The 14829-nt window shown below is 34.5% G+C and overlaps 1 protein-coding gene across 3 annotated transcripts; it reads right to left on the reverse strand.

Moving 5' to 3' along the window:
• Nucleotides 1-6866: 6866 nt before the first annotated feature.
• Nucleotides 6867-14768, reverse strand: LOC130654434 (extracellular calcium-sensing receptor-like). Of its 3 annotated transcripts, none has more exons than XM_057457011.1 (3): nucleotides 14543-14768; nucleotides 14363-14420; nucleotides 6867-9727 (listed from the first exon to the last, which is right to left on the reverse strand). In XM_057457011.1, the coding sequence occupies exons 1-3, from the start codon at nucleotides 14574-14576 to the stop codon at nucleotides 6982-6984; spliced, it is 2838 nt and encodes a 945-aa protein (XP_057312994.1). In that variant the 5' UTR covers nucleotides 14577-14768; the 3' UTR covers nucleotides 6867-6981. The 3 variants fall into 3 exon arrangements, with proteins under 3 accessions (XP_057312994.1, XP_057312995.1, XP_057312996.1); XM_057457012.1 differs by having other exon boundaries at nucleotides 14497-14743; XM_057457013.1 differs by lacking the exons at nucleotides 14363-14420; nucleotides 14543-14768 and adding an exon at nucleotides 13344-14297.
• Between the last annotated feature and the right edge of the window lie 61 nt (nucleotides 14769-14829).

A 14829-nucleotide genomic window follows, 5' to 3' on the forward strand; every position in this document is an offset into this window, starting at 1 on the left:
AATAGTTCCTCTTTCTATTTTTGTTGGCGCGGTATGTTCTGTCGGGTAATTGTATCTTTCAAGTCACCGCAAATTATCTCACTTTTTCAAAAAAGGCTGTGATAGTAGCTATATCTTTTTGAAAGAATTTTTTTATCTTCAGACATCTTCGACTTGATAAAAAAAGGAAGGGTGTGGCAGAAAGAGGTTGAAATTCAATTTATCTGAACATGATCTATTCATTCAAACCAGCTTTCCTGTTAAGTAAGATCAATTTCAGTATATCACAAAAAACTTTTCATATCAATTGCTGATCAGGTATTATCTATTTATCTTATCATAGTATCGTTATTGATTTAAATATAGCATGTCACGTGTGAGAAATTGTTGGTCCGTCTTCTGATTGCTTACGGGGAGAAAGTTTTCTACTGGAAGAGCTAACTTGAACCCAGAGCCCCTTTGATACAATAATAAAACTACAATAAAAGACATGGTTTTAAGCCTTGAAAGAAAATAGAATAACAAAAGTAATGGTGGTATTTAAAAAAAAATTTATACACGCTTTCCAACCATTGCATATTTTTATACACAAAATGTAAAACAACGTCAACCCTGTTATACCTGCGGGAGGGAGGGGGGCGAGGATGCCCGCGGTACTTTTGACTGAGCATAACTTTTGTTGAGAATGTAATTGAGTGCTTGAACTTGTGACTTTCCCTAACTTCATGCTTGTGATAAAGAGGATTTTTCTTGAAATTTTTTTGCGACGGAGGTAAACTATTGTGAATTTTAAAAAACGCTGACAATAATGTAGGAGTGTTTTAAATGACGTATATGTTACATAAATATTTAATAACCATATATTTTGGTAGCCAGATGACCACCGAGGGTTGCTAAGGACATGGGTGCTAGGCATAAGTTACCGATCAGATTTGAGAGAAATAATAGTCTAGCGGTAAGACGTCTTTTCTAATCCAATGACGTCTTCATCTTAAGTTTAATGACGAAAGTGTCCTTGAAATCAACGTGCAAGTTTAAATTTAAAAATAAATATTTTTTAACTTCTAGCAATTTTTTCCGGCTTAAATTTTTGCAAGAAAATGCAGTAAAAATATGGTGTTCTGATATTGTAACGGTCACAAATTATCTCCACTGTATGTTTGTAGTCATATTTGCATTTAAAGCTGTTCGTCAGAATGTGTAATGGAGTTGAATAGATGTCGTTGTTGCGATAAAAAGTATATGGTCTCTTCGACTGACTTAGAATAAGGGTTTTGGTCTAGAAAAAAAATTCTGCTAGAAGTAATTTAAAATGCGCCCTATTTTTCTTGCACAAGTAAGAATAAAAACAGACAAGTGAAGTTCCAAACTTGTTTCCTCCTTCTACTTATATTTATTTTTTCATCACTTTTTAGGCTTCATACAAATGGTTATTGTGCCTGAACTAAAAATGCATATAAAAATAATAATACAAAAAACATTTCGTAAAATTTATTTAATAAATAAACTAAATGTTATAGATACGTCAATCTCGTTCCCAGGGCTCTTTTTCACTTTTTTTATGGAGCGCCGTCAGGCATAAAAAAAGTGAAAAAAGAGCCCTGGGAACGAGGTTGATGTCAAATGTGCAGATACACAAGTAAGGAAGAGATAAAAGAAATTTTAGCATAGCAACAACATCATAATAACTAAAACAGGGAACCACCAGTCCCAAAAAATTGACTTTCACGAGGAGCGTTAGTTCATGTACGAGGTACACGAAATAGACAGTGGAAAGTAGGGTCTTCGACTGTTGTGTATTTAATTAGCTTCGTTGCACTAACTTTGGCTCGGGAGTTTAATATTGGAATTATTTATTCATTGGCGGTTCTGTGGTAGTACTGCTGGTTCGCTGTAGGTTTCTGGTCGTTCTACGGAGACTGCTGGTTCTATGCTGGCTCTGTGGTGGTTCTACGGAGACTGCTGGTTCTATGCTGGCTGTGTGGTGGTTCTGCTGAGACTGGTGGTTACCTGTTTTAGTTTTTACGCAACAACATCACATGAAGACAAGGGAAAATATGAATAGGAGTGATTAAGGTAAGAAGTACTAAAGATTAAAAAATAAAAATAAACTACTTGTCTTGAAGAAGTCTAGAAAGTGCTCCATGCTCCTTGTGCCGCGTTTTGTAATAAAAACGGCTCATTCTGTAATAAATTTCTTCTTTGACGAGTGTCCTGATGAAATCAAATTTTCTCTAATTCTGGTGTTAACACCAACGCTTTGGCTAAATGTCCTGGTGAAATTAAATGTTCTAGTGATTCTGACTGAGAAATTGGATGATTATGATGAATGTTCGGTTGAAATCAAACTTTCTGGCGAAATTAGTTTCAACTGAAAATAAAAAGCTGTTCTTTCAATGTAAGCACATTAGAGTGTTAATAATTTATATTTTTGATATTGTTAAATTCTAACTTAATAAGATAATAGAGAGGTATTCAAGTCACTAAATAAAGACCTAAAAGCAATGGAAAAGGGGTAGTCACTGTTTGTTCACCTATTTAAGTCAGTATTGACCATTGCTTTTTTTATATTTTGATAATTGAGCAAAATGGTACTAATGAAAAAAAAAGTGATAACAAAATCTGTACTCGTGTTTTAACCTATTTAAAACCAGGAAATGATATTTCTAAGTGTGTTACAAGGGAGAATTTTCCCAGAGTGCAATATTACAAAGTACTAGAATTAGGTGGTACTGTTCGAGTTAAAAGTACATAGAGGCTTGCGAGCGTATGGACCGAAAATTCAGTTACAATATTGTATTACTTTTACAAGGATGTACTCAAAATCTCTACGGATGCCTTTCGGTGGAATAAGGATTTTGATCACAGACAGTAGGTTTGCTGGTATAGAAGGTTTCAATAACTTTTTTAGAAATTTCTGCATTTTGTTTTCAATGAAAGCAAACATTTTGTCTGAGACTAGATGATCTTCTGAGCCAACAAGGAATTTAATGAATACTTCAGTCAAGTTATTGCTGACTCCTCGCCAAGCAGACAAATCAACTAAACTATATCTTCTCGTTTTGACCAAGGTACCTTGCTTTAATCAATGTCAATCATTTTCAGCATCAAATGCATATCCTCGTGGTGAAAAAGTGCTTCAAGCTGACGGTAAAGATCAGTGTAGCTTGAATAAAGCCTGTGATGCCTCCACACATCACTACAAAACATAGCTGCGTTCGTAAAGCGCTTTCCTCACATCTGGCATTAGATGAACAGCAACATAATCATAAATGACATAAATATCCTTTTGCGTAAAAAAATTAAAACGGTCAGAAAGATTCTTTGTTAATTTGATCATGTGCTTCAATCGATACGATCACCAGGTGGCCACTGGTGGTGGACATTATCGACTGCTATATGGTGGCACGAATCCCCTTTCCTTTTAAAACGAATTCTGGCTGCAAGTTAATGTTTGAAGTAAGTACTTGCAACGTGTGTGAATATGGTGACACGTTTACGCGAAAGTTTGTGGTGTTCTTTGAAGAACGTGTCTCCACCTTAAAAATGACATGTTTTTCTCCTGCGAACTTTACTTTCTATGGAGCGGCATTTTTATCGGAGGGTCAACGCCATATTCCTCTATAAAAAAAAAATAATCGCTGTCCAAACGTTTTGTAGATAGTTCTAAGTCTAATGATCAGATCGTCCTTGTCGATAGAATACCGCTTGTTCGGTCTTCTTAAGCTCACGCATATTTATTTTGCCATGATTTGATCTATTTGTTATTAAATTTAAGTTGTATTTTAATTGAGCCATCATATTATAATACCCGTATACGTCTGTCCGTCTGTCTGTCTGTCACGCAAAATTGTAGCTTGGCTGCGCATAGCTGCTTTCCTCTAACCACGCCTGAACAATGCTAAAACAATCATAGTATTTGCTTTTTTCGTAACCTTCTCATCGTCCCAACAACCTTTTTATACATCTTTTTAAAGTCATGTCTCTTTTTACCACGAATTTCGCCACTGCAAAAAGTCGACATTTTCGACCTAGCCATCCCGACCATTCCTCCGGACCATTAATTCGGAGTGTTAAGCCTTTTTACGCCGGACTTTAGTTTCATTAACCAATCAGAATCCCTTTTCGTTTTACGTGTTTATGCAACCTGGCGTTTAATTTTTGGCGGAGCGTCCACGAGTTCACCAGAATACCGCAAGCACGAGGACGGATTGGTTTTACATACTTAATACATACATCCCCATCTTTTCCCGATTTCTTTAAAGCACTTAGCTACACCTTAACTTTTTACTCCTTTATATTTTTTAAATTCTTGCAAAAGAATGCCATGGTTAACGCATTCTTATGTAAATATATTAACACATTCTCTAGCCATGTATCTTAATCAAATATTAAACAAACAAATTTTGGGACTTTAGCAAGGAATGTAGATTTTAAAGCAGCATTCTGCTGAATCTAGCTAGCTATACCTAGCCGTATTTATTCCCATTCTTTTAAAGTTTTTATTCAGTTTGGTATATCAGTTGTGGCTAGCTAGCTCTTTTCAGCTACATCTGGCTAAAAAGTGAAAGTAGCCAAATGCAGTTTTTAGCTAGCTACAACAAATTTCTTATTAAATATTTTTTTATGATGCTAAATATAATTAGGTAACTACACATTTTATCACTGCCACGAAAACTTATTCCGTAAAGTAATTGTTATAATTGGACAGAGTAACGATGGGCTTTTTTCTGTGTTTTTAATTAAACCGTTGTGATAAAGTTTTTAAAAAAAATGTTATTTCGCCTATTACTCATGTGTGACACGGTTTACCTGTAATAAGCGTTCAACCAGGTATTAACAACGGGCTGTTTTGTGTGTTTTTTATTTAAATTTAAGTTGTAAAAAGTTTCTTTGGAAAAAGGTTATTACTCCTATAGACATGTGTGATACAGTTTACCTGTACTAAGAGCTCAGTCCGGTGTCATGAATAATTTGTTAACATTTACTGAAATTTATATAATAAAATAATATTGACTATTGTTTTGCTATGACGGAGTAACAACTAAAAGGGTATTAAGCATAAACGCATGGTATACCTGTATTAATGGAGAGGCTGCTTAATAAAAGTTCATGATGAGTGTTGATTTTACAGTCCAGACTAACTGGCTTGGTCGTTTGCTCCATAAAAAAGTCCCAAAATAAATCAATTTTGTTTACGTTTTTGTGAGTGCTGAGTTGAAAAACATTATTTTTATTATTTCAAACTACTAAACTTGCTAAAAAATTTGCGAGTAAGGGTAAAGAAAGTAAAGATTCAAGGAATAAAGATGAACCCACCCTTGCGGTCTATATATTTACTCATATTTGGCGCCATCTCATCATAACAAACTCTATCGTTCGAAGTTGATAGCATGGTGTGGAAAGGGAATTCAAAACATGAAAGAAATATGGTTGTTGGTCATGACATATATTACTTTAGTTCAAAGAAGTTTAAACGAAAGTTATAAAAAGCTGTTACTACTATAGTACGTAAAATATTCTTAGTTATCTCGAGTCAAAAATCTTATTTTTGATGTTTACTGGTGAGTACATCTAAAACCTACTTATTTTCACCCTATACACAGCTATAAAATTCTGTAGAAAAGATTCTAAAAAGATACATGGATAGTTAGTTGTGAAGTTATTTATTTGTTATTATAGTGGTTGTCATAGCAGATTTTAGGATTCACAAATCTATAATTTTTTTCTCCCGCTCAAAATTTATTTTCTTGTTGCCACAAAATTTACCCTTCTCTCTCACATTTGTTTGGATATAGTCTGTTTGAGTATGTTTATAATCTTTTATATTTTAAACAGGACACATATTTATAGCAGTTTTTTAAAACTGAAATGTACATATCCTGTATAAATATTCTGATAAATAATAATCTCCTTTAAGCGCTTAGTCCAGTGTTGACAACGGGCTGTTTTCTGTGTTCCTGTTTAACCGAAGTTGTGCAAAAGTTTTTTTTGGAGAAAGGTATGTACAATGAATGTGTGACATTAGAATTACATTCATTTTTGAACTTTCACCACAATCATTTTTCAAAAAACAACAAAGCTTGGTCAACCATTTTTGCTATGGCGGGGCGACAACACGTTGTAGACTAAGGAAATGTTCAGAAAAGTTATTTTTTACATTTTCAAAAAGTTCTTCAAGCTGCAATTTTTCGTTAGCATATTGATTTCTTTCAGCTTTCTTAAATTCTCTCTTAACAAGGTTGGTTAAGCCATAGTCACATGACTATGGTTAAGCTTACACTTTTATCTCTAGCTAACACAATCACGCGCTGAGATTCACTTTGTACAGAGAAAAATTACTGAAGAAAAATGATACAATAAAAAATTCTCATGTAATACTAATTTTTCTGATTGCGTAACTTGTACGTTTGACGCCAATGAAAATAAAAAAAAGTAATTTTTATGACGTCGTCGGGAAATGACGTCATATCTGTATGAAAGTTTCTTATTTTAACGAAAATGATATATAAAGTCTATATACAGTCCCGTTATTTCCAAACAATAAAATAACGTCATTGGGATCAGAAATGACGTCACTTCGCCGGGTTAATACTTCTGTAAGTTTTGGAGAGCATACAAAAAGTAAACTTCGCATGCTCTCCAAATGCAAAAACCTTTCTGACAAATAATTATTTCTGAATGACAAGCATTTATTTGTGAAAGCGTTCCTCAGGACACCGAGTGGCATTGGAAGCCGTGCAAGGTCAAAATTAAGAGAAAGTTGTTTAAGGAAAGAGATTGAGTTTCGTATTTATTAATTTCATCCTCAATACTCAATGTTGTTCTTTTTGCTTATTAGACGGCGAGAATAAGCGCAGTGCCGATGGGAGACAAAAGGCCCTGGGAACGAGGTTGCTTCAATATTTTGGTTAACAATGTTAAGAATTCACTCATTATTTTACAATCGAAAATAAAATTCCTAATTTCAAATTTATTACTTGTTTTATAAATTGCTTCCATTTAGTTTTCCTTCGTTTGTGCTTGATCATTATTTCTGTCGACTCGATCATCCAATTTTGTTATAGGCTTCTTGTTTGACGGAACAGTCTCGCTTGTATCGGGATTTTTCATTTCAGTGTGATCAGAGGCATTTGTTTCATATCCGATATTCAAAATTCCAACTGGCTGTCTTGATTGGGGAGTGGTTATTGCTTTAAACAAAGTCGTAAGAACCATGCATGTTAAATAAACAAAGCCGTAACTAATTATAGTCAACAAAGTCACCATGGCCTGGTACTCACCAACGACATAATTTACTGTTATGATATAGCCTGAATTTATAATACATAACGAAAAGCAAGTGAAATAGATATATTTCCCCACTTGATTTCGGTGGTTGTGCTGCTCAGACATGCTTTGGATAAAAGCAATCAATAAAATTATACACGGAAATGCAAACACGGTAATTCGTAACCACGTAAATTTTATAACACATTTTTGAAAATACTCATTCTTGTTAAAAATCTTCTCAATGTTATTTCCATCTGTAAGTAACCAGGCAAGGATTAGAAATGCTTGGATAACTAATAAAAGTGCAAACAATAACAATCTGGTAATGCGAGTGTTCTCTTTATGAGTTGCGTGTTTCGAAACAAATCGTGCGACAGAGTCACTTTTCACTAAGAGTAGCGCACTATACAATATCATGACCATATGAAAATAGGCGTTCTGTAGAGTACACAAACCTGGTTTTGGCGGAACAAGATGTAATATAGTATATGAAAATGTTGTCAACAACAACAAGAATGTGGGAACTATCATAGCGAAGGGGGATTTTTTTACGACGTCAGATCTTTGCAACAAAGCCATAATGGACACTACGGTTAAAATAATACCTAGTATGCTTAAAATAGCAGTTGTTAAGCCAATGGCCTCTCCTGGACGCAAGTGCAAGATGGGTGTTGTTACACACTCTTTATTCGCCACAGCGTGTTCGAAATCTTGACATTTCACGCATTTTTCAGCATTCGTTTGATTACTTACGGTACTTTCTTCACAACTTCTGCATTCCCAACAACACCCTCTTTTACCAACAACATACTCACCAGGTTGGCAAGTCGTGCTACAAGTCGACTGTGGTTGCATTTTAGTCCATGTTGGCCATCTAAGCCTGCTATAATTTAGCGAAAGACCTTTTCCATGTGTCCAATTACCTATGGTTACGTACGCAACATTATTGGTTTCAGAATCAATTTGGATCTGCTCGATGGAATATGAAACGTACGCTGGGTTACCAATTTCGTCAAAGGCGAAGGTTTGCTCTCTCCGTGTTTTAAAATTAACTTTTTTCATAGCGTTTGTTAAAGCTTCAGGTGTAATCGGTGAAGTGGAAGATTTGTTGATGACGTCATCCAAAGCATAACCTATTGCATCAACAGCATCAATCAAATTATTGATCTGGCTAGGATTCTCCTTCAGGATAGCGTTATAGACAGTCTCCGTTGATACTGAGCAAGCCTTACACGCTTGTTGAGTGCAACTTACACCACGAAGAGTGTTGTTATCAACAGTTGTGATGTTGCAGCTATGTGTGTTTAAAATGTACTGTGAAAGCCAGCCATCGCAGGGTGTACGTGTAGCAACAGTCTCCTTGATAAAACCTTCGAAATCTGACAAAGGTTTGCCATTTTTTAATGACACAGTAACAATTCCTTGCAATTGATATGTTGAAATATCGGTGGAAAAAACCTCAGGATTCCAAGCTTCGCTAGTTAGCCAGATCCTGCTGATGTTTCGTTCGTCAGCAGCTTTTAGTACGAACTCTGCGTTTCCCTTTGGGTAGTTAAACATAACAACAACTTTGGCCTTCGGCTCCCTTTCAATTTTTGTTACTATATCCTGTGCAATAGCACGTGTTCTGGCTGCTTCAAAAGGAATATATAGGTCTCCTGTGATGCATATTCCACGGGCAGAGGACTCATTCTTCAATTTGGAAATTCCAAGTTTTCCATAATCATCATCGGAACCGACAGCAAAGACATATGTCCAGTTAAACTTGTAAAGAATATCGACTAATGCTTTCACTTGGAAGGTATCGGGTGGAATCGTGCGAAAAAAAGACGTGTATAAGTCTGTCTTATCAAGTAACGGTGACGATGAACTAAAACTTATTTGAGGTATGTTGTACAAGCTAAGTAGGCTAGCAAGCGGTAATGTGTTGAAAGAATAGTAAGCACCAACAACAGCAATTGGAGGTTTACTCACCAAGTCGGTCGATGAACATTTATCTTTGTTTTGTGCCACGCATTGGTTTTGCCTGTAGCCATTTATTAAATTTATCCCCCACGACATTGCAATTGGTAAACTCAAACACGCATCATTAATTTCGTAACCTAGCTTGACATTTTTCAACCTTTTTTTATCTTCATTTATTGTTTGCACGGCGAACTTCACAGCATAAATTCTCAACAAACCGTCTATGGTTACATGTTTGCAATCCCCACCATCCGAAACGGATTGTATGCTTTTTATGATGTAATCCCCATCTTTGTGAGATGAGATCTCATGGTATTGTTTAGCAGACGTGATTGAATAATGTTCGTGGCAAGAATTTGCCATATTGTTGTAGAAGTAACTCAACATCAGAAGTGATACTAAACGGTGTCGAAGTATAACTTTCTGCATGATTTCCAATTTTAGTGTGGTGCTAGTACCTCTGCTCAGATTGTTGCGAAGTTTTAATAAAGAAATTTCAACATGTTGGAATCTATAAAACAAACAGTAAACCGAACATAAGAATAGTTAAACATAGAAGAAAGAGCATCTGTTGGAAAAGATAAGAGCTAAGTCTATTGAAAAATTTACCGAAGAATTTACTCCTTTTTTTTAAAAAAAGAAAGATAAATCAGGTGTTATTCTCCCAAAGTCGTACTTAGATATTATCTACTATTCTGCGAAATTTCTTACCATCGGGCGGCTATTTTTCTTTGCTTGTAAAAAACAAGAAAAATATGCAATTTGGATCATTAAAAATGTAGCACATGATAACACTATTATAAAATATTAAAAGAGATAAGAAATACAATTTTAGATGAATGATTCCACCGATAATTCAACGTAACTTAGGTGAATAAAATATCTCTTAAGGTGGATGTCCATTCAAACTATTTCTACATTTACGCGTATTGTAACCTCAGTATCGGAAAATTGTAATACAGCTGTAAGCGTGTATTTATCAAAATTCATTTGTATTTTGTTTTGTTGCAAACTCACTATCATTTAAGAAAAAAGTGGTCCAAGAACCAAAAAACATTGATTATACGTATTTTAAAATTTTTATTCCTGGTATCTATTTTAGGGGGTCGGGTCGGTGGGACTGTCTCGGTTTTAGGTTGGGAGGAGAAGGAAGAAGGGTATTGGGAGAATTTATGAATCTTTGCACAGTAACTGATCAAAACAGGAGAAGCGACTTGACATAAAAAAAACTAATGCTGACTTCATTATTCTTTCTCCAAACAATCGCTTTTTTCATTTTCCATTTTCTAATTAACCTTCCATATGTCAAAGACAAGTATAATTAAATCTGAAGAAATGTTTCTGTATAAAATGTCAGAAGTTTATATAAAAAAAATTCAAAATTGTTCCATCAAGCTTTTATTTTCATAAGGAAACAAGTTGAAGCTAAAACATTTCTAGCCTATAACTCATCTAGAACAAAAATTATTGATAGTAAACCGATGGGCGTGGTCGTAGTCCGACTGTTGCATCGATAAAACAATACTTCTCATAATTGTGATTGGCTAACTTTTTTACAAGACTACAAAAAGAAATTGTGTTTATTTTTTTACAAATCATTGCACACCGTACTGTGCATGCACATATCGGTTTACTGTCTCAAAAACGTTGTTTCAGAATTACGTTTTTAAACCTTTATAAACATGTCGACACCGGCGACCAGAAAAAGAACAGAAAAAAGCCTGGGAAAAAGACTGCATATCAGTCTGCTTAGTTTAAACGCAAACAGAATAAGAAATTAAGTCTGTCAAAGCTCTGTTTATGTGTGACGTTGGTTTTTATACAGTTCAGTCTGGTTTGATTCCAAAGATCAAGTTAACCCTGGCCTGGGGTGATCTTTTTCTTAACAGTTAAGTTAATGTGGGTTAAAAAAATAAATTAAAATAAACCCGCATTAACCCGTGTTAATCCATAATGGAAAAGAAGTTTTAAAGAGACTTTTTCATATCAGAACCAGTAAAGGCTGGTTCTTTTGATTTTTTTGAGGCTTTTTGCGTCTGCTCTTACTAGCACACAACTTTAGAATTTATTCCTAACCCCATTCGGTCCGGGGTTTTTCGAACATACTATGACCGGGGGGGGGGCGGATTCCGCTGATTTTTAACATATTTTCCGGTTTTTACATGGATCGAGTAAAAAATTGCCAAAAATTGCCCGAAAATCCGTTTTTTTCCGATTTTCGGGTAAAATCCGACAAAATCGGGAAATCGGATTAGTCACGTGTCAAAATTATTCAAAATGATTCTTCTTGATGAAACAAAGTTGTGTTGCAAGTTTCAAGTTCTAAGGATAATCCTAACAGGAGTTATTATATTTTCCCCATTATAAGGATTTCATAGAGATTTTAGGGGTAGTTTCGAGTAATGGCCAATATCAAAGCCTCTGAAAGGTATGGGACCTAAAAATTTAGCATGCAGGTGTCTAATAGATAAATGTTTAAACTCAGTAAGTATCATAACCATATAAGAAAGCAATCAGGAGTTATTAAAAAAAACCGTCCGGGGGGGCGGAATCCGCCCCCCCCCCGGACCGAATAGGGTTAATTTAAAATTTAATCTTAATGTTTGATTTACTTTTGTTATCATAGTACCCCAGTAAATATATTCGTGGAGGTGTCATAGTGAACTGGGTTGCATAGTCAACTGCATTATATTTGGAAAAAAAAACATCTTTGATGTACAGGTAACAATCTAAGTTGTTATCATTTTCTTATAAAAATCATTCTTATAATAAAACACGGGTACTCTTTAACTTTTTTTCAAATTGATGTGGGTGGAATGAGTTTGTTTATAACAATTGGAAGCCAAAAACAAACCCAAAACAACTGCGAATAGATATTTTTATTATTTTGATCTCGCAAAGAAACGACTTGGTGCATGTAATGATGACATATTTCTACATGACCTGTGTCAGTGAAAACAGCTTTGCTTTAAGAACTCGTTGTTTATAGAACAAAGAATTGTTTTCGATATCAAATAACATTGTTTGAGATTTCTTTTATTTTTTTTCTGAGTAATATTATGAAATCTTAAATCCTCCAAGAAATACGTGCTTAGAACTTGCTCCTCTTTTTTAGAAACTTAGTTTGTCATCTTTAGGAAAGGAAAAAAAAAGACATCGTCAAGTAGTATTCTTTAAGAAAAACTAGAATTCTTGTTGTTAACGAATTGTAAGGAATTTACCATTCCTCAACCGATTATTACAAGAAGTATACTGAATAAGCGTCTCTCTTTAATAAACGCTTGCAATGTTTTTATAAGCGCCTCTCTCGATTTACCGCCCCTCTCGATTTCGCTTTCAGTTTATTATTGCAGGCTCAACTGCTACTTAGTCTGCTAGGCAAGATCAAATTCACGTATTGCTCTGGTAGCCTAGTGCTCCAATTAAATCAAACATTTTAACCCTTTTACATACTGTTACTTGCACCCGGAGGCTAAAATGTTCTTAACTGGATCAATATTTTTGACTCGTGTTTTGTTTTTATATATAAAACTGATGACAATAATAAGGATGTAAATAAACGTTGAATAATTTTACCTTTACTTCATAAAAATTGAACGGCTGAAAATCAAACGTTATCATTTTGTTGTCATAGAAACTGACAATACAGTGCTTAAAATTTAATAATTTTTTTCTTCATATCAAATAAATTGATTTTTGTCGTTTTATCTGTATCCTGTAAGATATTGGATGCATTCAAATTAATCGTAGATCCGTTTTAAATTGCAAGGAAACACTGACACATCATATATATTACCGAGAAGACGTGTTTAAAATTACTTGTCGGGAATTTTCCAGTATGTCCTGTGTTGTGATTTTTCATAAAATGTAGACTGAGGTTATGCTTAAATCAAGAACAACGGAGAACATATTAAAACTCAGCCATATTTTACGGCTTTTTGTTTCTTCCTCCATATAGATTTTAAACTAAGAAACTTTGAACAGCATCTATGGGATTTTGTTCATTCATGCAATAACAAAAAATTCAGTCTGAATTTTGTCAAAATATTAAGACATACTTACAGAAAGAGAACATACGAAACCGAACATTTTCAACGAAGATGAACAGAACACTGAGTTTAACTCACCTTCAAGCTGTCAACAAGAGCTGTTTCTATTCTTTCTGTCAGACTTCTTACTATGTTGACAAACTTCTTTTAAAATTGCTCTCAAGATAGTTAAACGTAAAAATGTGCCGATAAGGCTTAGTTCACACAAGCACAATAATTTAAAACAACACTGGAATTGATTTTCATGTTATAACGTCTGCAGTTTTGTGACTTCTTGCATATTATTTTTTGATATCTAAAGTTTGTTTAAGTTTGTTTACGTTTTAAACGATATATGTTGTCTTTTAATTGATTTTTGATATTTTATTTGTGGACAAAATGTATTGCTTATTGCACAAACATAAAGCTTGATCTTTGCTTGATGTACTTTTATAAAAACGTGTTTCTTCTTGTTTCTTTGTCACGGAAGGTTTTTTAGTAAATCGTTATGGTTAAGTGTAAACAAAGCTTAATACGATATAAAAGAGATACTAGATTACACTAGCCAATAAAAAATTTAACAAGTGCAATTCAAAAATTACCAACAATGGAGGGTGACAGACTATAACAAAGATATAAAGTATGTGACAATCATTAGAGAGCTCTCACTGGAGAAATCTTTGTCGTTCCTCTACATATGCACAGTTCAGAACACTCGTGCATGCGCAGTGGAGAAAACGGAAGCATCCTCTGCTATTTAAGCCCACGTCAGATAGAAATCCTCATCATTTTCATTGTTCAAATGTTAAAACCAAACATAGTTCTACCTATTCAATTCAACGCATACGTTAAATCACCACCATGGAAAATCCAGAAATTCCCCCGTCCTTTTTATACCCCATTACGTGGGTCTCGCTACTCGCCCTCTTGCGTCACAGATAGACGTTATACGGATATTATAATATACACTAGTCTGTAGTCTGTGGATAAATCCACGGATTCGCTCTTCTTTTATGTATCGCAATTCATGTTTCCGTAACACGACTTTTATTTTCGCGCACAAACGGCTATTAATAAAGAGATGTGTTCGCACGCAATCTATTTCATTCACCACTCACCTTTCTTGCCCCATCCACTGACATTGTTGAAACAAATTTTGATAATTTTGAGCCCAGCCTGCCAAAAATAAAACCAGGTCATAAAAGGATCATTTTTAAAGCAAGAATAAGTTCTGTTCCTTTCAATCACTTACATTGGGTATAAGTTGAACAACTGTCTTGGCGACAAGTTTAACTTACAGAAAATACGATATGCTTTTCGCCTTTGTACCATGCAAACAATTTTCCAACAAAAGAGCTTTATGATTATGAATTGTTTTCTTTCCGACTTTATATTTTGCTGACTTTATATTTCCAGCAAGTTGTCCTTTGAATAATAAAACTTAACTGATAGTACATCCACTGATAAAATTACGAAGAAAGATTTTTAATCTCGTAACTAGTTTTTGATCATCCATCCACTATCACTGCGATCACATTCATCACAAATTTGAAACATTCTACAAGATCATAAGATAAAAAATATT

The sequence above is a fragment of the Hydractinia symbiolongicarpus genome, chromosome 8, assembly GCF_029227915.1.
Source record: "Hydractinia symbiolongicarpus strain clone_291-10 chromosome 8, HSymV2.1, whole genome shotgun sequence".
Taxonomy (NCBI): Eukaryota; Metazoa; Cnidaria; class Hydrozoa; order Anthoathecata; family Hydractiniidae; genus Hydractinia; species Hydractinia symbiolongicarpus.

Excerpts from the sequence above, each read along its gene's own strand:
- LOC130654434 (XM_057457011.1), bottom strand. The coding sequence starts at position 14,576 with ATGGTACAAAGGCGAAAAGCATATCGTATTTTCT. Across the intron at positions 14,421-14,542 it reads AAAAGCATATCGTATTTTCT|GCTGGGCTCAAAATTATCAA; the intron begins GTAAGTTAAACT and ends TATTTTTGGCAG. Across the intron at positions 9,728-14,362 it reads CAGTGGATGGGGCAAGAAAG|ATTCCAACATGTTGAAATTT; the intron begins GTGAGTGGTGAA and ends TTTGTTTTATAG.